The following is a 21,076-nucleotide window of genomic DNA, read 5'->3' as shown; positions in this document are numbered from 1 at the left end:
AGATTTTACTTTTTGTTATCTGTTTCCTTGATTGACCAACCAGAATGTTTTTCTGATGCGAAGGGAGATGGTGGGAAAGGGGTTGTTTTCAGAGTGGTCAGAACTGGGGAGGATTTGCATGTTTGGAGAGCAAGGCCAGGTGTGTTTGGAGTTGGTGACAGCCACAGCCTGACCTGACAGGTACTGAGCATCCTTGGGTACTCGTGTGGATTCAGGAGCTCCAAGGATCAGGGAAGCCCTTTGCCTGCTCTGTGCAGCAGGCCTGCCCGTGGCTGGTGCCATATTGGGAGTGGAAGGCTCTCCCCCAGCCTGGCGTGGCAAGGTTTGGGTAATGTCAGACCTGCTTCCTTCTCTGCTCCTTCGCCTGCCTATCCAGAGCTTCAGGCAGTGCAGACAAAAGTCCAGGGAACCGTGCAGTGTGCCGCTGTCTGCTCCGAAGCAGAGCCAAGCTGGGTCCCTCCATCCTCTTCCTCTGGAGACAGCTCTCCCTGGTCAGGGGCTGCAGTGAACGAGGGGCTGTGGGGCTCTGCCTAGTTTTTCCTTTGGGCTGCTGACATCCATAGCCCTAAAGGAAGGGCAGCGCCCAGGCAGCGTTACCCTGCAGCGCTACTCATTGCTCTGAAAGTGGCACCTTGTTGCTTTAGGGGAAGAAACCGTAGTGCCGTGGTGGAAAACTCTGCAAGTTGATTCCCTCTCCTCTTCCTCCCTTCTCAGGTCACCTCTTGACTCTGTCCGTACTGTCTCGCAGGTGCCTTTACCAGCTGGTCTCCATCCACAGCCTGTGTTTCTGGAGATACGCTCCCAGCACCTGTGGGAGTGGGTCAGCCCTGGCACCCCTGGGCTGCTTTGGCTGCAGATGTGTTTTTCTGCCTAAGGACATTCCAGTGTGTTTCTCTACTCACTGCCCATCTGTCTAAAGCAGTCCAGGAATCTCCTGGGGATGTGCTCACCAGGCTCCTCATGAACACCCGGGTAAGGCTGACGCTGCCTCCTCCAGTGTAACTGCTCATCAGTAATCTCTGGGCTCAGTAACCACAATGGTGAAAGCAGCTGCCTGCCCCAGAGTCCCGGGGAAATAAGACAGGACTGGCATGATCTGTGCTTTGTTAGGAGGGAGGAGCAGGCTGGAGAAGCACAGCTTTGGGACAGAAGAACCCAGCCACCTGTTGAAGGTTATACCTCCCCTGTACCATGGAAATCAAAGATAGGAATGGAAATCTAATGAATACAGTAGCCCTTGTCCAGCAAGTTCAGAAGAACCAGCTGTCTGATTTGGTTTTGAGTGGTTTTACAGGCAGTCTTACCACAGTGCCGATCAGTGTGTGATAGCACTTCCCTCCAGAATGGCCAAAATTGGGGAGTTTCAGATGAGTCGGACACACCTCTGTCCCCAGGACACAGACAGGGTGCTGGTGTTCCCGTGTGTTTTGGGGCTGGAGGGTATTCGCTCCCGAGCAGTTCAGACTGACATTCTCTTTAAGTAGTTCTGTTTGCAGATTTGTGGAGAACAAGGGGAATAACAAACACGGTTTGCATTTTTAGCAGCAGTTTGAATAAGCAGAAATTACTTTACCTTGAGTAAGGCTTGTGCATGTGTACATGTGTGAGTGTTCACGTGTGTGTGTGTGTACCTGGTGTCCTGGTCAGGACCTGGGGACTGGTTCCCTAAGCCCAGTTCTGTCACAAGTTATACACCTCCCCTGGAGTCCCTGCCCTGACCAGGTTCTGGCACGACCCTGGGAAGGACAGCACAGTTTTAGCGGGGGCTTGGTGACACCATCTGCTGGGCACACAATCCCATGTCATCTGATGTGGCTGTAGCCACACAGTCCTCTTGCTCTGGAGAGCTGCCTGTGTGAGGCTCTGCACCAATCTGTCTCTGAAGATGAACGTCCCCTTACCCCAGGCTTTGAGCGTTGTTCATGGCTGTTCTGCAGCCAATAGGTCCCTGCTCCCTGAATTTGTCATATTTGTCTAAGTTTGGGAGCCGTGTTCTGCATGTGAATTTCCATCTTTGTTTCCTCTCGAACTGTATGGGGCAATGCTGTACTCTTTCCCTTCTTTTCCCCTTCATTCCCACTGCCTGCCTCTCCGCAGCCATGTACGAGCCTTTCTTGAAATGGATGTTTTAACATGAAATACATTGAGTTAGCCCAGTTACCAAGAGGGAACAGATTTATCAGATAAATCCCAACAGGCTTGTACATGCTGCCACTGTCTGGTACAGTGCAATAAAAATATACATTAGAATGAGTATAAATACATATTTACAGTGTACAAGTAAAGCCAGGAGTACAGACTCTGTTTTGAGCTTCCAGAATGCATATTAATGACTGGCACAGGGGCAAGTACATTTTAGGTCTTAGTTGGGAGAACAGCTTTGGATTTACAGCAGTGTAACTGAGGGTGGGACAGACCTCTCCTGGCAATTAACGAATTTTCCACTTGGACTGTTTCTGCTTTGCCCATGATGACAGCCTTCCTTCATAAGCATTTGGACTGCTATGGCAAGTGCCACAGCCCGTTCTCCAGGCTACTTCCCACTGGTGTCATTGTCCAAGGCCGTGTGTTCAGGGATGTAGTTATGGAGTGGGCTGTGCACTGCTACAGTGCCCTGCTTAACTGAAAGCCCTTGTCTCTTTAATGCCATGATAATACTTTGTCCTTCCTGTTAGGAACTCGAGGGACTCTACAAACCTGAGTGAATGACTCCACATCACTAGGACGGGTGGAGAAATAAAAGTCCAGTGCAGTGACTTGCCAAAGGTTATATGTTGAGAACATAGCAGAGCTTGGCTCTTTACTTGTTCCAGTGCTTTTCTCTGACCCCTAGACCTGGCAGAAGGAGGAAATACCACTGCTCTGTTTGTATGATGTTTGTAAGGTACTTGCATACTATGGCAACATGTACAGGCAAGGTCACTTCCTCCTTTAAGAGAGCGGCTGAAAGCTGAACTCTGGCCCTTGACGTTGAAATCCAAGGGCCATTCCTGGCCGTGCAGTGAGACAGGACAACTCTAAGCTGGTATGTCCAGCATGCAGTGAAATATTGTGGGACATACCAGCCTGGATTCCAAGAGCAGCCAGTCTCTCTCACACAGTACTGAGACATGGGGCTTATTAGCTTATGCCCCGTGCTGTGGCATGGCTCTTCCTGCTGGAGCTCACCTGGTTGCTGCTAACCAGGGATCTTAGTGTGGTTTGTACAAGGAATGCATTGAGAGACCTCTGTTAGCTAAGGATAGGAGCTGTTTTTTCAGTATTTTCCTCCCACTCCAAGCTAAAAATACAACACAGTTAACTTGTCATTTGATCACAGTAAATGCTTTGCTGAAAGAAAATTACTTTAGATGTCTGTTGCCAGAATTTATGACCTGGGCAAGTCTCTGCAGAAGCCCTGTCCAGGTTGAACACAGCTCACTGAATGCAGTCTATTTGCATGCCCTGGCCTTATCTTCCTAACCATCAAAGCAGAACACGGCACCAGCTTGGCACAGATTGTTGCTGCCACTAGTCTACTGCTAGTCGGTCTGATGAACTGAATTCTGCATATGGTGTAAATTCAGAGTAATAGTGACCTTGGAGGAATTCCTCTGGATTTGCACTTGAGCAGGTGATGTCAGATGTGGGCTGTAATTGAAAAGTGAGAGCTCCCACCGGCTTCTTTGTCACCTGCTGGGATGTGCAAGGTCCTGGGGTGTCAGAACGCCAAAGCCAATGACATGACTTTGCCAGTTTCCAGAGGAGCACAGGAAGCTATATGAGCTTTGTGAGGTGGGCAGCCCCACACTGGATGGAGATGCTGGGGAGAATCTTCTTCCCTGGAGCATGCACTGGCAGCGGGAGCTCCAGCAAAGACCTGGAGCCATTCCTCACTTAAGACTGTGTTGGGTCTCTCGGTGCCTCCGTAGATCCACCTTGCGCTGGAAGCCCTTGGCACAGAGCTCACAGCTGAAGGGCTTGAAGCCGGTGTGTTTGCGGCTGTGAGTGATGAGGTTGGAGCTTTGGCTGAAGGCTTTTCCACATACCTGGCATTTGTGGGGCTTCTCCCCTGCAGGGCAGAGAAAATGATAAGAAACGCTTCAACAAATGAGAGAAGGGAGGTAGAAATGCCCCTGACTGGCTATGCTTGAGCATCAGGGTGCTGCCAGCCCAGCCGTCCTGCTAGTATCTGCACTCTGATCCAGCACCAGAGGGTGAGAAGAACCAGAGGCATTCCTCTCCAGTGGTGTGACCCATGCCCTGTCTGCATCCAGGGCTGGGTACAACCATACATGTACCAGAGGCTGGTCAACAACCACCACCTTGTTGCACAGAGGAGGATGTGCATCTCAGTGAGGCTCAGACTTTCTGCTGTCTTACTGCACAGGGAAGAATGAATTTCCAGTGCCTCTGGACACTTATTCCCAGTACAATATTTCTGTGTCTGAGGACTATGTATGTATATCAACATGATGGACTCTAATTTGCAAACGCTTATTAGGAATATTTTGTTTCTCACCAGTGTGGATGTAAGTGTGTTTCTTCATATCCGACTTCTGGTGGAAGCGCTTGCCACAGTATTGGCAGGGATAGGGCCGTGTGTCTGAGTGGATCAGTAGATGAGTGGAGAGGGTGGAGGAACGTTTGAATGTCTTCCCACACATCTTGCACTCAAAACTTCTTTCCTGTTAGGGAAAGAAAATCATGGGATGTCTGTGGCTGCAAGACATGTGACAGAGCTTGAAGAGTGTTAAGGGCATTGAGAATAGTAGATTTGATAAGCAAATCTCCTTGGCACATGGACTGATAACGCTAGGTGCGGTACAAAGAGAATGTAGGGAAGGTTACTTATGGAAATGGATTACAGCTTGTGATCCAAGCTCCTGTGCCCTTTAGGAGGAGGCAAGGCATAGCAGAACCAGTAGCAATGATCCTCCACTCCCATCCAAGGAATTCTCAAGGGCAGTCTGAGATTTGTGAGACCAAGTTCTATAATCTATGGTCTTCAGAGCTCCTGTCTTTGGGCACTACAGGAAGGCCATCATGTCAACCTAGGAAATGTCACTTCCTTTATAGTGGAGTAAGCAACAGCTAAGGTCTAAGCACTCTGGTTCTCCAGAAACATGCTACCCACCTGGGAATGAATATTGGTGTGCTGCTCCAGGCTTACAGCGTGTCCAAAGGTTTTGCCACATACTTCACAAGCAAAGGGCCGGGTCCCACTATGTGACCTTCGGACATGGACCTCCAGTCCATGGGGGGTGGAGAATACCTGCAAAACAACATGCCAGTGATTTTTTGACGTGAGGCAGCTGTGTCTCCATTTCTGTTTTCAATTCCTTCCCTTTATTTGATTCTTCCCTCTCATGGGCCATGTGAACTGCATCGTTCCTAGCACCCTTGTCCCCAGTGAAGAGGAGAAATAGGTACCCATTTTGAGCTGCATGCATTGATTGCACTTTGACGTAACCCAGTGAAACACTGATGTGTGCAATGAAAATCACTCCAGGCTTTCCCCATCCCTGAGGTTCTCCTGTGACACACCTTGTTACACTTCACACAGTGGTAGGTCTCCATGTCCGAGGAGTAATGCATGCTGTAATCTAGAGGGGGCTCGGCGCTTGGAAGGAGGTGGCTTCTGTACAGGCTAACTGGATGCTCCAAGAGGGCTGACTGCATGGTGGAAGACATCTGTCGGTAGCTGTATGGCAAATGGAAAGCATCCCAAGAAAAGCCGGTTTTGTAGAAGGTAGGGGTGCTTGTCGTGTTAGTGCAGTCTTTGATCTGCAGACCTGGGATGGCCATCTCTGAGATTGCAAAGGAGAGGGAGAAGTGAGTGTCATGCCATTGCCTGCAGCTCAGCACCAGTTAAAAAGCTCCACAGGTACCATTCCCCCATTTAATGTCCTGCCTGAGCTTGGGAGCTGCAGTTGGTAACGCCTCCTCCTTTGGTTCAAATCCTGATCCCCGTACAAAATTCCTATTATGACTTTGATTTCAATCTGAGGAAATTTTAGAGAAGAGAGGATGCTAAGGGAATATTAACCACACTACTACCCCTGCTTCATGTGGTGTTTGAGTATCATGTGGTCACCTGCCTTCACCTATAGAGCAGAGTTGCATTAGTCCTTGAGATTTGGAGGCTCACTTGTTAGGAATCATAGCATCATCCTTCAGGGAGATGCTGATCTAGACCAGAAGCATAAAGGGAAATACAGAATGCTCTTGATGAGCTCTGCCTGGGACAAGTTTGACCACTGAAGTCAAAATAAGAGCTGCTATTTACTGAAAATCTGGACCCAGTTGTAAAGGGCTCCATAAACCAGCCCAGCCCTGACATCTTTTGCAATTGTGGTCTTAGGTAGCAGACCTTGAGCTGAAGGGCCTGGCAGCATCCTGTTCAGGTACTGGACAGGGACATTTTCTTCTTTCAGTTCAGATGGGTCCTTTTCTTGTTTTGGAACCACACATTGAAGGTCCTGTTTCTTGATGTCCTCTGCTGTCTTGTCTCCTATGGCTGTAATCACACAGTAGAGTCACAGTTAGTTTATTCTAGCTGTTAAGAGTCTATTAAGGTGGGTTTTGTACTTATGTATGAACTCATGCTTGGATACATGAGCCCACGTTCAATTCCCTGAGTAAGTGCAGAGTGGTGCAATCAGCACAGCAATCAATGTCTGCCCATTGCTGACAAAGGGAAATTCCAAGCAGGATGAGATAGGCAAGGTAGAGGGGGACAGGAAGAAATGATAGGACACTTGATACCCTATATAGTTAGAGAAAATTAACCCTAGAAGGTCACATGTCTGTAAGAATCATTTCCCTATTTAAAACCATTTTCATTTGTGTGGGTAACTAACAATCACTAACTTATTAACCTCCCCACCCCTCTCCTGAGAGGTTCGGTATTGTTAACCTGAATTTATGGACAGCCAAGTAGGGAAGCAGAGAGGGGAGGTAACTGCTTATGCAATTGCAAAGGCGACCACAGAGCCTTGTCTCCTCCTGCCCACAGTCCCATTTGTCCATGCTTGTCTCAGCCCTTAAAGAGACCAACTAGCACTTGTTAGAAGTAGACTTCATAGAATCTAAAATGGACAGAGGTCCGATACATGTGCCTCCTTTTTGCTGGAGATAGGACTGGACTGCTGAAGGACAGTATTCGTTTGTCGTCCAAACTCTCTTGCGCTTCAGAGAGATACAAAAAATGGCCAAAGGATGATGGCAGGAATTGAAATGAAAATGTCACTTCCTTTCTTTATCAAACTTATCATAGGGCTAGACTCTAATTTGAGAGCCAGGGCTAGAACAAAGGGTAAATTGATCCTAGATTTGAATAAATAAAATTTGAATGGTGCCTGAAGGAAGAAGATAATTGCCCAGCGCTGCCGCTGCAGGGATGGCTGCGGGATAGCATGACCAGGAGCAGAGGGAGGACAGCCGGCGTAGGCAGAAGGAGTGTTGGTTGGTGTTAATATGGTATATAGCCGCCAGCCCTTCACCCGTGAGTGTGTAGGACTCCTTTCACAGTCAGTGTTAGGATATCACTAATATTTTCGCACTCTAGCTGTAACTTTCCTTGCAAATCATCAGGAAGAACTGGTAACACACTGAGGTAGTGAAGATGTAGGTCCAGAGAGAATATGGGCAGTGAACATAGCTAGCAGGAGATCAAGGTGGCAGAGCTGTGAGTTCGTAGAAGATTGACAACGAAGTGCACGTTCTTTTCCCAACTGTTAGTTGCCTGAAGTTGGCCATCTTTCCCAAAAGTGACCAACTCCACACAGCAATCTTATATCTCAAATCTCCCCAGCAACTAAGCAGGAAACAAAGGGAGGATCTAAATTCAGTTTCAGTGGGACAGTGTGGATTTGGCCTAGAGAAAGAGGGCACACTGTGGGGCATCGGTTTGTCCTTAGACTGACATGCCCATGTGGGAGCCCTTAGCTCACGTACTCAATTATTGATTTGCCTTGGTGTATTCTTACAAGCCCAGTGAATGGATTGACTCACCAGTGAAGGGAGAGGTTACTGGATCCCACGTGAGTATAGGCAGGTCATCTTCCACAAAGCGGTGTTGATGATAGGTATGAGCCTTTTTGCTCTTCACCAAAAAGGAACGTGGCATTTTCCATTCACTGCCTGGGCAGAAACAGAATAACAGCAGGTAAAGCTCTGCAGTTTAGGGGGAAGTTTCTCATTTGTTCCCCCAGCGCATCAGCTCTGTACGCAGCAATGATGAGAATTAAAACCCTTCTACTGGGGAGACAGAGTTCATCTCAAAGGTCCCTCCACCCAGTTGAAGAGCAGGGAGTACTTGCTTGGGTTTAGGTGCTTGATGGATCTCAACTCTGGGGAAAATACTCAGCTGTGGAGGGGGCAAAGCAAAACAAAAACTGCCAGATAGTCTCTGCCACTGAATGTAAAGATGGGACTGCAGATCAAAGATGGGATTGCAGATTACAGTGTACTACATAAAAATTACACTTCATAATCTACCACGAGGTTAAGGCAAAGGATCACTGCTGTCTTTATATTGTAGGCAGAGAAATAGAGGCATGATTAAATTGAGTGTTGTGTTATAGACCAAAACTGTTTCTGTGGCAAAGATACATCAGAACCTAGAATCTCTCTTCTATCTCTCTGCTCTGGCTACAGGGCATGGTGAATCTCTGATCTTACCCTCCCTGAGAGGACACAGTGGGGACCATGGGTTAGAGACCACCTCTTTGAGAAAGGGCCTGTCTTAGTGTTCATACTAATCTAGAAGAGCAGTCCCAAGCCATGACATGGGCTCCTATGTGAAATTGCTACGCAAATAATAGTTATAGAAACAGCATCAATGATAGGAGAGAGGCAGTGGAAAACCCCAGCAGCCATGCTGTGCAGTGGGTTTCCTTCGTGTTGGCCGTAGCTTGAGTATTTTGTATAGTGGGTGACAAACACCAGTCAAGCAGAGGCAGAGCAGAAGTGCTGGGTGAGAGAGGTTACCTTTTGGATCTGACTCAAATATCACAGACCGTTGAAATGACGGGTTAGGAACAAACACAAAATGCTGAAATTTAATCATACAAAATTCTCTTGCAATGCATCTGTTATCTTTACTACCCAGAACCCAGCCCGCCCTGTGCCCGCTCCCCGTGGCTAGTAACTGCTCTCTTGTAGGCAGCATGACAAGCTCGATGCTGTGTACGGGACTATCAGCTGGCGTGTTATTTGCATATGTATTTGCATTTTCCCTTGTAATTGTTCAGGATAGGAGCACTAAAAGCAAATCTTGCTATATTTCATATGAAAAGTCAGCAGTACGTCCTGGTTCTCTGTTGATGGGAAAGTGCATTATTAAGCTGTTTATTTTCCTGAGAGCAGTTGAAGACTAGCCTACTTATTTACTAAAAAAGAACAAAGTTTATTCCTGTTAAGTAGGAATGGCCTGAAATGTCTGTGTAAGGATAGAGCAGTGTGGGCTCCTGGAATCCCAAACAGCCAGGGACAGAAAAGTTCTCTCCCTAGGGGTCAGAAGTGCCTGCACTCACCCCTACATGCTAAATATAATTACATAGCCCAGTAGTGTTTTGTTTAAGGTCCAAGGGGCAGATTTACAGTAGTGCCTATGGCTGCAGGTGTGTGTATCATGGAATTCACACAGCCAAGTCTGCTGTGGACAGGTAGATTGCCAAGGCCACCGGTGTTGGTGGGAGTCAGATGCTCACCAGACCAGCCACCCTTGGAAATGCAGTTCTAGCTTAGCTGGCTTTTTAAATCTGGTCCAGGATTCCCACTGTTTCTTCTATGACTCTAGGGACAACTCTCGGTGTCTTTAGCCATTTTTTCTTCTGAAATGACTCAGTTGTTTTCTACATCTTTTTCCAATAAATTTGCATGTAACTTGAGATGAGTAAGAGAAAACAGAGGCCAAGAGTAGATTTGTTAATTTAATTTTAGAAAGAGGACAAAACAGTGCTGAGAATGAACCATAAGTATGCCCTTGAGGGAACGGACGCTGAGGTACATGACTGTATTTACTCTCCTGTAACTCTCCAGTGAGGTTCCTTCTAAGTATCATAAAGCGTATCTCTGCCTGGCAAAAGGCTGGGTGGGGGCACAGAAATACCTCCAGCTTGGTACACACACGGGAATGTTCTGTGGTGGGCATAACCTTCTAGCAGTGTGCTCTGCTTAGCCTGTGCACCTCGCATCCTAGCAGAACTGCTTAGCTCTGAGGGCTACTCAGCAATATAGACATGCCCCAAGTTCAAGTCCTGTCACAAGCCCTTTATACCTGGAATTTCCACTCATGTCAAAGGGATTTTCCCATGTGGTGGGGCAGGACTGTGTCCACAATGGATGATATTCATACCAGCAAGCTTGAGACATCTGATTTCTCTGCCTGAATTAACCAGTTAATTTCCAAGGGCTTCCTCTGCAGTGAAGGAAGAGGCTCCAGCAGTGGGTAACTCTGAATGTAGGGTGAAGCTTGCACCCAGCAGTGCCTGCTGGAAGAGGCTCTCTGTGCCCACCGGCTAGAGGACCCTATGGCATTAGCTGGACAGCTTAGCCAGATAAATTAGAGGACTGGAGATGGGTGGCATAAGCAATGTTGCAGTGTTTTATGGTAGTACCCGTATGGTAAGTACACACAGGCACCAAGCACAGCCTCTCTTCTGTGATGGCAGTAAAAAGTATAGGTGCATGAATCAACAGGATTTTTCTGGATGTGTTTGCCCCAGCATATGTAAAAGTCAAATTTGGTCCAGTATCTTGACTGGTGATAAGGGCCTCTACTGAGAACAACGATCTTTAATGCACTACTGAACGTTATAAAAGGAAGTTACCTTCCCCCACCCCATTTCACAGAGAAAACAGGAACTGGGAGCCCAAACATAGTTAATTAACAACTGCATTGGACTGCCTATGTGATTCACACCACTGAGTTAGAGGAAAGCTAGAAGCACAGATTGTGAGAGGAAAAAATGCTCACTCTCCTTGAAACTCAACATTATCAGCTGCAAGTGATCAGCTGCTACTAATGGCTAACAGGGGGAGTAGAGCTATGGACAGCAGACCCCGCTACATCTTCAAGTCATTGAAGCTTCCGACAGAATTTAGCTTCAAACTTTTGCTACAAATTCAACTTTATTTTTATGGAGTCTGTTTTTGCCAGCCCCTGTGGCAGCAGTTTCTACCTTGACTGGCAAGTGCAAAAGGGAGCTCATTGCTCGGGCAGGAATGCTCACCCAAAATGCAAGTGTCGTGGCATTTTTTGGATTCAGTACAGAATAAAAAAATCAGTAGCTGGCTAGAAGTGACATTCTTACTTGTTTGCCATTTTTGTAGCTGCACAGTAATGTAGTAATGTGCCCTGAGGAAAAGACAGCCAAAAGGATCTAAGAGGGGAAAAAAAACCTGCTTCACTATTTTGGGTACCTAACTTGAAGCACCTTAGACGAGCTTCTTTTACCAGCTATAAATTCCCCAGTCAGATCTGAAAGCAGACCCAGCAGTTGCATGTTCCCTTCCTATGTTCAAACTCGAAGATCCTTCATCCTAAGTGATGCTCTCTGGTAATTTTGCAGAGTATCACATGTAAAACAAATATAATACTGAAACGCTGGAGATTGTGCAGGAAACAAAAGGGGTTTTTTTTAGGGGGTGGTTTCTGACTTTAGGATCCTAATTTCTCTTGACCCTACATTCCTCATGAAGCCCAGTACCTAAAAATACAGGATTGGGCCCTTTGATCTAATTTAGAAGAAATTCATATTCTCACTGAATTAGATTATAGAGCTGTTCTCTCTGGTTCCTTCAGTGAGATGATTCATAACATGAAACACCATACTTGAGAGCAGGTGTTTGCAGGATTGTGCTTGAATCAGGAACCCAATTTGCAGCATAAGTTCAATTGTAAAGCTGGCTTTCATTTTCCTCTAAATTCAGGTAACCATGAATTTCAAAATTTACAAGGTTAATTGTAGAGATCAAACCCCTTTTTCACACTACACTCAGCGGAAATACTTAATTTTAACTCACAATTGATACATGTCCATGTAAGTTGATGAGTGTGGAAAGTTTTACGCTAAAAGAGGCTTATTTCCTTCCCATTGCTTAATTTATATTTAAGTCTTAATATTGCTTTTTGGCAAAAGTGAAGCTTCCAAAAATAAAGAATAGTCTGTCTTGGAAGATGACATTTTTGAAGAAAAAAGTACAAAACGGAACACAACCTGCATCTGAAATTTTTAAGAGCCCAAATAATAGGTCTCATGGACTCTTTAAATATAGGATCATATTCAAAAAGAATTTCAGTTCTTTGCAACAAAATTAATCATGTCTTCACTAGTCCACCCTTGCAAAATCAAATGTACTTGGGACAAGTAATTTGAATGCGGCTTTTTTAGTGGAAAAACGAGCAGAATGTTTTTCATTCTTATGGTAAGACTGGGCAAATGGACATTATGGCAAGGCTAGCAAATTATGGTAGAAATCTTGTCCAAGAAGCGGAATGGAAATGCTTGTACCATCTGTAGTATCTAGAAAAAAATGCTTAGAATATAATTGCAGCATTTGTTCTTCAGAAACCTCATTTAGCTCCTAGTGATGTTGAGAATGCCACTGGCTTTAGCAAACTTTGCCTTAGGCTTCCATGGATAAATAGACTCATATAGCACAATTTGACAAATTCTATATCCCCTTAATGTATACATGCACTTACTGTGTGAACTCGCAAATCGTTTGTTTTCCTGCTTAATGTATTGAATCAATCTGGTGGTATATGAGGAACAGCTATAAATAGCTAATTCCATATGCTAAAAACTGTTACACTAATAAGCATATACTTAGAAAGGATGGGAAAATATTAAAATAAAAGATTCGAAGCAAAAATCCTAAACAAGAGAGACTGAATTCTCATCTAGCTAAATTGGCATAGATTAAGTGATGTCAGCAGAGGTGTGCTGTTTTCTGAATTTAGAAGTCTGGCCCTGTAAAAGAGCAATTCAAAGGAAAAATATATTCTGTCTTCTTCTCAATGCCTAAGTATGAAAGTCTACATCCGGAAACTGTTCCTGCTACATGGAGCTTGTTGGGACACAGGTATCTGAGACCATTGTCACATCTTTTATATTTTGCCCTACTATTACCATTTTCATAGGTGAAAGTGAAGTAAGTATATGGCATATAATTTTAAAAGGTTTGACTCATTTGAATTAAGTGAACCATTATCATAAAAGAATCCTCAGGACAAGTGACTTATGCAGTGGAATATGTTACATATTTGCAAAGACAAACAAATAAGAAGGAAAAGTTTATAGAAACATATCAGAGAAATTAGAAAAACAATGAAATTAAAAGTGCTTAAAAGAAAAAATCAATCACCTGTTTGGGGGACTTTGCTTTACAGGATTCGCCTTGAAATCTCCCCAGACAAGCGAGACGATGTCTTCTCTCTGGACTCCTCTTCTACTTTTTCACTTAGTAGCAGTCTGCTGAAATAGATACTTCTCCTTTTTTCTCTCTCTCTCTGTGTTTTTGCCCCTGTTCCCCTCCCTGATTTTTCAATCAGATTATTTGTGTCAAAATCTGGCGGTGAAGAAACAGCCAATAGAGAAGCAGAGCCCAGAATGTATTTGCTTATCAAAACTTTCCAGGACTTTGAAAACTTGAAGAGAATTCACGATGCCCAGCTCGAAACCCCAGGGGCAGCACCCTTCACTTTCTGGGGCAGCTTCGCCTTCTGCAGGAATACTCCTCTCATAGTGACAAAGAGCATGACATGGTGAAATAATGTACCAAGCAGACATTTGTTATGTTGTCTTTTCTTAAAAAAAAAAAAAAAAAAAAAAAAAAACCACAAGGAAAAGAAAGAATAGCTCTTAAGAAACCTGTATTTTTACACACATTCATCCACGCATCGTATCTTTCACAAACAGACACCCCATCTGTCTCACATACACACTCACACACTTCAGTCTCATAAACAAAACCATCTAGCACATATGCACAAAATTATTTTATTCCAGAATGGATCTTTTATCTCTCCAATTTGCAAGGAAAAAGAAATAAATACTTGCACAGTAATAACTGGAAAAGATGTGTGTTAATCAGCCTTCATTTTCCTAGGCATATGTGTGTGCAATCCATACGTATGTTAGGCACTGCTCTATCTATATACAGCTGTATATAGAATATAAATATAGATTTAAGAAAGCTCATTAAGCAAGCTCATTAACAAGCATCTTTGCAAAAAGCTCTTCAAGAGCAATAATAAGAATTTGCACTTCTATCACTTGCTTTCAAAAAAGGTTTGAAAATGGGTTTGTGAATGTGAAATAATTGACTGCCAAACCTCCCTGTAATGGCAGGGTGGAAGGAGGGAGAATGAAGCAGTGGCAGAATGACTTTTCTCAGATCACCCAGTAGTTCTCTAGCAGAGGTGGGAACAGGAGCTGGAAAGCAGTGATTTTCTTTCCAGAATCCTTAGACACAACTGTTATTTGGGGACAAACAAGGAGAGCAGATCTCCCCAAATGCTTGGGGGAGCAGGGAGAAGTAATTCCTTGATTTCACCTATTCTCAAATTATCACAATCTTCCTGGCTGTGCAAGTGCCCAGTGATATGAGCTGTACGTGTCCTCGGTTATCCCCTCCTGCACTTACAGCACACTATGCAAGGCTGAAACTGGGACAGCAGAGACGCCTTCCAAGTTTATAATTTCGGACATATATAAGCATATGTACAGCTGTTGAGTGCAAAGTCATCGCCATCAGACAAATGCCTTTATATCATGGAGTTTTTCTGCTCCCTGTGAGCTTTCAAACACGTTTCACTGTGTTCTACAGTTGGTTGCACTAAACCAGGATTCAGTTTGGTCCCTTTTCCAACTGCAGCTCAGGGTGGTGAAAGCACCAGGAAGCAATAACCTTTTTTGTGCCCTGCAACAGGGTTGGCAATAGGCTGGTGTTTCCCTGATGGAGCAGATGTGGTCCAGAGACACTTCAGATTCACAGCAGAGGTATTTTGCATCCCACAGTGGCAGGCGGTGGTGCCAGGCATGCTGGCCCTGGCACTCTCTGCCAGGACAGCCACAAGTCACAGCTCTTGTCATCACACCCCATCGTTGCCCCATGGCACCGGACAGGCTGTGCAATGGGTTTTGATGCAACTCGGAGATCGGAGTGTAGATTTCACCCACATTGAGAAAGATTCAGATTTTGATCTTAACCCATCTGTCATTTACTGAACATAATTAATTCCTGTTGTTTATAGAAGCAAACAATCTCTTTTCCCTCTCCCTCCTCCCCTCCTTATTTATCTCGCTGGGTTTTGCATGAAAGAAACGTTCCCAAGGCATTGTGCTAGCAAGCTGATTTGCATCCTCTTAAACACAGGCATTTGAAGGATTACGTTTCCCGCTACAAAAACAAGCATTGTAACAGAAAACCAAAATGTACATTGCAGCTTCAGGGTTTCATATGAAGACAGTTACAGGAATTAAACAAAACAGGAAAATGACAAGATGCTAAAAGGACTGAGATGTTATTTTATGAAACACTGGAGCTGGCTTCTGCCAGCACCCCTGAGCACAGACTTCCCGTTGACATAAAGTGCAAATGGCTGCAGAATGTGGCTCTTAAACTAGAGGCAGTAAAAGCAAGTCAGTCACGCAAAAAACCCTACAGAAAACTAGTTGTGCAAAAAAATGTAGTAGCACATTCGGTAAACCTCATCAGCTAGCTGATTTCAGAGGTGCTCATGGGCACAGTGCTTTGGAGAAGGATGACTACGTTTCCCACTGTCAGTAACCTATGCATAGAGCAGCTGCAAATAAAACATCTGTATCAGCTATTCTGCTTCCCAAAGTAGCCATCATCTCACGAAGCCCAGATACAATTGCATACAAACTGATCCCTGAGATACGCGCAGATGCTCTCTTTTATGACTATTAATATTATCACTACATTAGAATGCCTGAAAAGAAATGGGGATGCTGCTGTGTCTGGCTCAGCTCTCACCCCCTTTTCTCCCTTTATTTTATTTCAGGAGTTCCTGCAGAGCAAATAGTGGCAGGATGGGAGCGCGGTCAGCTACCACCTTGGCTCGTTGTGTTCTTACTCTTCCCTAGATTTCTGTTTATGGCTTCTGTTAAACTTATCACCTCTCCTCTTCATTGAAATTGCCATCAAAAGGCAATTTATACAAGCTGAATTAAAAAAACATAGCGTCTGAGATGCGTTTTGGGCTAGAAGGACCTTCGAGCTGACCCCGTGTGGTCATTCTTATGTTCTTCCTGTTGATACAATTTTCCCTGCTCTCTCATTTCAGGGTCAGCAGAGAATAGAGAGCTGCAGGGGGCTTATCTGGGCTCACATAAGCTTGTGCTGGCCCTGACCCACAAGGGCCATGGCGGATGTGCAGTGAGTTCTGCTTGCATCTGAGGACAGTTTAATTTTGTGTATTGCCGTGTGTTCATACTACGGCACACGGTCCAGTGCATCCTAAGTAAATAGATGATTAAATGTATAAGTCAGTAATAATAAACAGGTGAATTATAACACATCATGTCCATTCTAATGCAGACGCCTTCCCTTTCAAATCTAGCAGCAAACCCCTCCTGCAGCATCCATGTTTTCTTTGTCAATTTGAATGTTACGGTAATTAAGTCACAGTAAAATAACATGACTAATTGCTTCCAGCTCTTTTCTGAAGCTCATCCTAAGTTCCACTCTTTTCTGTGGCAGATTAAATAAACATGTCATCTGCACAGCAGGAAAAAAATAGCATCACTCAGTCCAGACTGCAATAAATATTAATTGCCATGCACCAGGCAGGACTAGATTAAAAACACGCTGGCTCCAAGGACCTCTATGTCATCTAGAAGCAGGATGACCTATTGTAGGTGCAGCATGAAGGAACCATCTCTCCCTGCAGAGTCAGATCAGCAGCTCGCCAAGCACCCTCGGCGCGTCCCCACTGAACTCCGTTTCCCTGGAGAATGAGGAATGCCGAGACCTCGCCGCTCTGGGGATTGAAACGTTGAGTTGAAAACCTGTCGGTGTGGCACACAAAACTGCAGGCTGGAGAACCAGCCCCGAAGTAATTTCCATTCTTCTTTCCTAAGCTCTGGATTTTTCACAAGGAAAAATAAACCTTAGCTCGAAGAAAGGATTAAATGTTTTATGTCATATAGCTGCGGCATTTCAGAAAAAAAAAAAAAAGAAACACAACAAAAAACAAACAAGCAAAACCCACTTTTGCCCATAGTTTGCATGAAGCGTTACGGGCTGCAAAGCGGGAAGAACGGGACGAGCTCTGCACAGTCATCAAGCGGATCCGATTTCGGGTGCCCGCCCCGGAGCTCCCTTCGGGGGCTGCTGCGGCACCGGCACGCACGGCTGTCCCGGTAACGTCACCCCGCACGCAGAGACACTTTTGAGACCTTTTAATCCCCTTTCAGCACAGCCACGCACTTAAAAACCAGTAACTCCTTCGGGCAGGAGCCTGGGACCACGACTCCCGAGGCGGGGAGCGCAGCCGCGCCGAGGCCCGCGGGCACCGGGGGCGCCGATGCACACCCCGGGGCGCGGGAAGCAGGGAAAACTCGGGATCGGGACCGGGACCGGGACCGGGATCGGGATGGCTCCCGCCGCGGGCCGGGCCTTGTTTACCGGCCGCCGCCCGGCCCCGCCCCGCCCCGCGTGACGCACGCGCCGCCCGGGGCGCCTCGCGGCACCGCCCCCCGGATCACGCGGCCTCTCGGCGGCCGCATCGCCCCGGCGCTCGGATACCTCCGCCGCGGGAGAGCGGGTGGGCGCGGCGACCGCCCGCCCGCTCCTGCTCCCGTGCAGGGAGAAAGGCCCTTGAGGGAAAAGAGCCCGAGCGGGGCGGTGAGGGACCGGGGCGGCGTCGGGCGGGGGGGAGGTAAGGCGGAGGGCTGGGACTAGTTTGTGCGGCGGAGGGATTGGAGGGGAGAAGCGGCCTGTGAATGGGAGGGGGAGGGGGAGGCAGGGCCAAGATGGCGGCGCCCTGTGGGCTAGAGGAGCCCTGAGTGGTAAACAGCTGAGGGGAGGAGAAGGAGAGGTGAGTGCGCTGGGCCGCCTCCTTCCTCCCCCAGCGGGGCGAGCGCGGAGGCAGGCGGGGGGGATGGAGAGAAGGAGGCAGGGAACAGAGCGGGGGGGAGGCAGGGAGAGGGGGCTCGAGGAGGAGGCGGCAGGAGAAGGGGAAGGGGCTGGGGGATGGGGAGGGCGAGGGTAGGGCCTGGCGGGGGGCGGCGTTCCCCCCTCCGGCCCCCCAGCGAACCGGGTCGTTACCCGCCCCGGGGAAGCGGGGGGGGGGTGACTGGGGACGCTGCCCCCCTGTAGGCCGCCCCCCCCCCCCCTCCCCCGGCAGCCGACCCGCCTCTTAAATGTTGCAGAGTTTATCGAAACAGGTTCAGCGCCCCCGCTTCAAACGCCGAGGGGCGGTGTCCAGACTCCCACCGCCTCAATTCCTTGCCGAGGGGCTTCCCTCGTCCGCGGTTGGGCGTTAAAGCAGTTGTTAAAGGTCTCTCCCCCCGGTGAGGAAGGGTTTTCTTGTTTCCTCTCTCTCGGGTAGGTAAAGTGGAGCCAGGATGTTGTGTACTGCTGCAAGAAAACACTTTGCTTCCTGTTATCACAGAGAACTCGGAAGGGAGTTCTGAAGTTTTCACCCTTTATGTGCTATGGATGCAGCCTGTATCGTTGTTTTATCGGTTTAGTCGGTGCTTCTCTCCTTGTTGGGTTTTTAAATGAGTCTTTTACAAGGCAGCGAGTGGAAGGAAGAACGTGCACATGATTCCAAACCCATAGAAATGACACGGAAACCAGGATCAGGTTTTGCGTGCAGAACTGTTTCCAGAACTGCTGTTTCCAGAGAACCTTCCAGTGGATGCTAATACGGAAGGTTTTCACTCTTTGTCTGATCTGATCCTGTAGTTTCCTGACGATAACTTATGTGGCAAGTTGTTAGAAATCCATCATAATCAAGGCATCACTGAAGCGATCCCATTAGGTGGAAAAACTCTTCTTCAGTTTACATGTATGAACAACTAGAAACCGAATCTTTGGAAACTCAGGAAGTTTTAATAATTAGTGGAATCTTTGGGAATATATACTTCTGTCTGCAGTTGACTTGGCTTTGCCAAGCAGCAGTCAGGTACTCTGCTTATCAGAAACAGCTGTGCCACATTTACACGTGAAATCATGCGCTTAAAATCCTTTACTCAGTAAAACATTTTTGGTTTGTTTTTGTTGGTTCATTTGTTTTGGGTTTTCTAACAGCCTAGTCAGCCCAGGACTAAGTTGCCTTTGTGGGGAGTTGCACAGGCTTACTGAGATGAAAATATAGTCAGAATATCTAATGTGTCATGAGATAAGCTTTAATTAAAATGATTTTATCTTTGACTGTGTTTAATCCTGGCTCCTTAACTCTTTGTTACTTGAGAATTTACTTTTAATGGTGGCTAATAAAAAGTGGTGTTATTGAAGGGTTCACACGTGAGATGTGCTGTGCCGTTGCAGATGGCGTGGTGTTTGAACAAACATGTGACTTGAGTAACTGTTTGCAGTTCAGAATGAATGCTCGCCCTGTGTGGAGCTGGGCTGCTGGGATGTTGGTTTGTACCTGAAATTCTCGCGCTGCCAAACGCCTTGTGTGAGCTGGTGATGTGACTACCCCAGACAGTCTCTGTAAGAACCCAATAGCCTGTAACACACATGTGTGCACAAACATATATATATATATATATTTGGAAATTATACCTTCTGGAATAAGCAGATCAAATAATCAAAGCACTTTTTAATGGTGGAGGCAGAGGAGGACTACTAGATTTTTATGGCATGTTGCAGACAGGTGTGTATTTTTTGAAAGAATATTCCAGCTTAGGATCTCGGGCTGGTACGTAGCTGCTGTATTTTTGTGTGCTTCAATAATCACAGTGAGGACAAGTAAGAATACTTTGTTAGCACGAGCATTTCTTTGGGTAGCACATGAAGACACAGAGCAAATTTCTTGCAGTGGTGAACTGCTGTCACTTTCCTGGGTAGTATTCTTTTTTTTGTTTGAATTAAAAAGTTACCCACCATTTGGTGGTGTTCAATGATGTAATGCCTACTTTAATTCTTGGAGTAGTTAAAATGCCCCGACTGAGTACACTGGGTAGTTTGCAATGGTATCAACATTTACTGGATTGGAGCCTCACCCTTTCAATATGTTTAAAGGTTTTCCTGGTGGCAAAAAAAAACCCCAAACACACTGCTGCAGAGATTTAGGAGGTCTTGCTCCTTTTGTTTCTGGGAATTCTAGAGCTCTCTGTTTACCTGTTCATAGTTTTAAAAAGATTCCCTAGTTGAACTTGCTTTCCTTGTGTACTGTTAGTTAAATTGGCATAGAAAAACAGTGCTTGTTCTTGTTTATTTGCTATTAATATAGGCAGTTGTGTGTAAGAAATTTAAATAATTCCCTTTCAGGATAGTAACTGGCTTGTCAGCATGGCTTCTTCCAAGGGGTTAAGTGTCAGCCCTACCGTGTTTGGGATTTTTTCAGCATGCATTGATTTTAAACAACTTTCCCTCTGACAGAAATTTGATGGGTAGCAATTAGCATAGTGTATTAGCACAGCATAGTTTCAAAAGAATCATAAAAATTGCTGAATGATTCTGTGTCTTTTTTGGAGTTATTGAGTTTTTGTGATCTTCCTGTTCCTGTGTCAGTTAAGCACCTGTGACAAAGTACCTGAGGTTGTATATAGTATATAAATTTTATATATATAGATAAAAATATGTAACTATAAATCATTATCAAGTTCAGGAATGGGGTCTCATATCGGATCTTAAAATAACCAGGAAAATGTGGATTACTAGAAGAAGCCAGACACCTTCATTCTTTAAAAATGAATGAATAAACAAATTAAATGAATTGTGCTGCCAGTTGTAACAATCAGATTGAACTGAGGCTCAGGGTGTTTGGAGTTATTATTTTTGGGTGGTGAAAAAAGGAGTGCTCAGATGCTTCCTTTCCTGCTGCCACCAGTGAGGTTTTTTGTCCCTACTGTCACTTTTCATTCATTGCTCGTGTCACTTC

The 21,076-nt window shown here is 45.9% G+C and overlaps 2 protein-coding genes across 8 annotated transcripts in view; one reads left to right on the top strand and one right to left on the bottom strand.

Annotated features, from left to right (window-relative positions):
* The window catches only part of TSC1 (TSC complex subunit 1), a 52,320-nt gene that overhangs the window by 6,256 nt on the left and 24,988 nt on the right, over positions 1 to 21,076 (top strand). For 3 of the 5 annotated variants that reach the window (XM_086625345.1, XM_086625344.1, XM_086625339.1), the window contains exon 1: positions 17,983 to 18,058. The exons of 1 other annotated variant lie outside the window; for it this stretch is intronic. The gene's annotated coding sequence lies outside the window, so the exon portion shown is untranslated. Of the gene's footprint in view, positions 1 to 17,789; positions 17,866 to 17,982; positions 18,059 to 21,076 lie in introns of those variants that run through there. One more of the 5 variants, XM_086625343.1, reaches the window with a different exon arrangement.
* GFI1B (growth factor independent 1B transcriptional repressor) lies at positions 1,626 to 17,480 on the bottom strand. 3 transcript variants are annotated; one of them, XM_086625347.1, is made up of 8 exons: positions 17,231 to 17,480; positions 13,357 to 17,133; positions 7,996 to 8,124; positions 6,353 to 6,499; positions 5,527 to 5,789; positions 5,117 to 5,254; positions 4,502 to 4,667; positions 1,626 to 4,051 (listed from the first exon to the last, which is right to left on the bottom strand). In XM_086625347.1, exons 3-8 carry the CDS (start codon positions 8,108 to 8,110, stop codon positions 3,873 to 3,875), a joined length of 1,008 nt encoding a protein of 335 aa, XP_086481473.1. In that variant the 5' UTR covers positions 8,111 to 8,124; positions 13,357 to 17,133; positions 17,231 to 17,480; the 3' UTR covers positions 1,626 to 3,872. The 3 variants fall into 3 exon arrangements, with proteins under 3 accessions (XP_086481473.1, XP_009986923.2, XP_086481472.1); XM_009988621.2 differs by having other exon boundaries at positions 13,357 to 17,480; XM_086625346.1 differs by lacking the exons at positions 13,357 to 17,133; positions 17,231 to 17,480 and adding an exon at positions 8,974 to 9,675.

The sequence above is a fragment of the Tauraco erythrolophus genome, chromosome 22 (genome assembly GCF_009769465.1).
Source record: "Tauraco erythrolophus isolate bTauEry1 chromosome 22, bTauEry1.pri, whole genome shotgun sequence".
In the NCBI taxonomy this organism is placed as follows: Eukaryota; Metazoa; Chordata; class Aves; order Musophagiformes; family Musophagidae; genus Tauraco; species Tauraco erythrolophus.
Note: the sequence above shows the minus strand (reverse complement) of the source record. Positions and strands in the feature narration are given on the sequence as shown.

Excerpts from the sequence above, each read along its gene's own strand:
- GFI1B (XM_086625346.1), bottom strand. The coding sequence starts at position 9,154 with ATGCTGCCTACAAGAGAGCAGTTACTAGCCACGGGGAGCGGGCACAGG. Across the intron at positions 8,125-8,973 it reads ATTTGAGTCAGATCCAAAAG|GCAGTGAATGGAAAATGCCA; the intron begins GTAACCTCTCTC and ends GTTTCTGCCCAG. Across the intron at positions 5,790-6,352 it reads GCCAGGCCCTTCAGCTCAAG|AGATGGCCATCCCAGGTCTG; the intron begins GTCTGCTACCTA and ends TTGCAATCTCAG.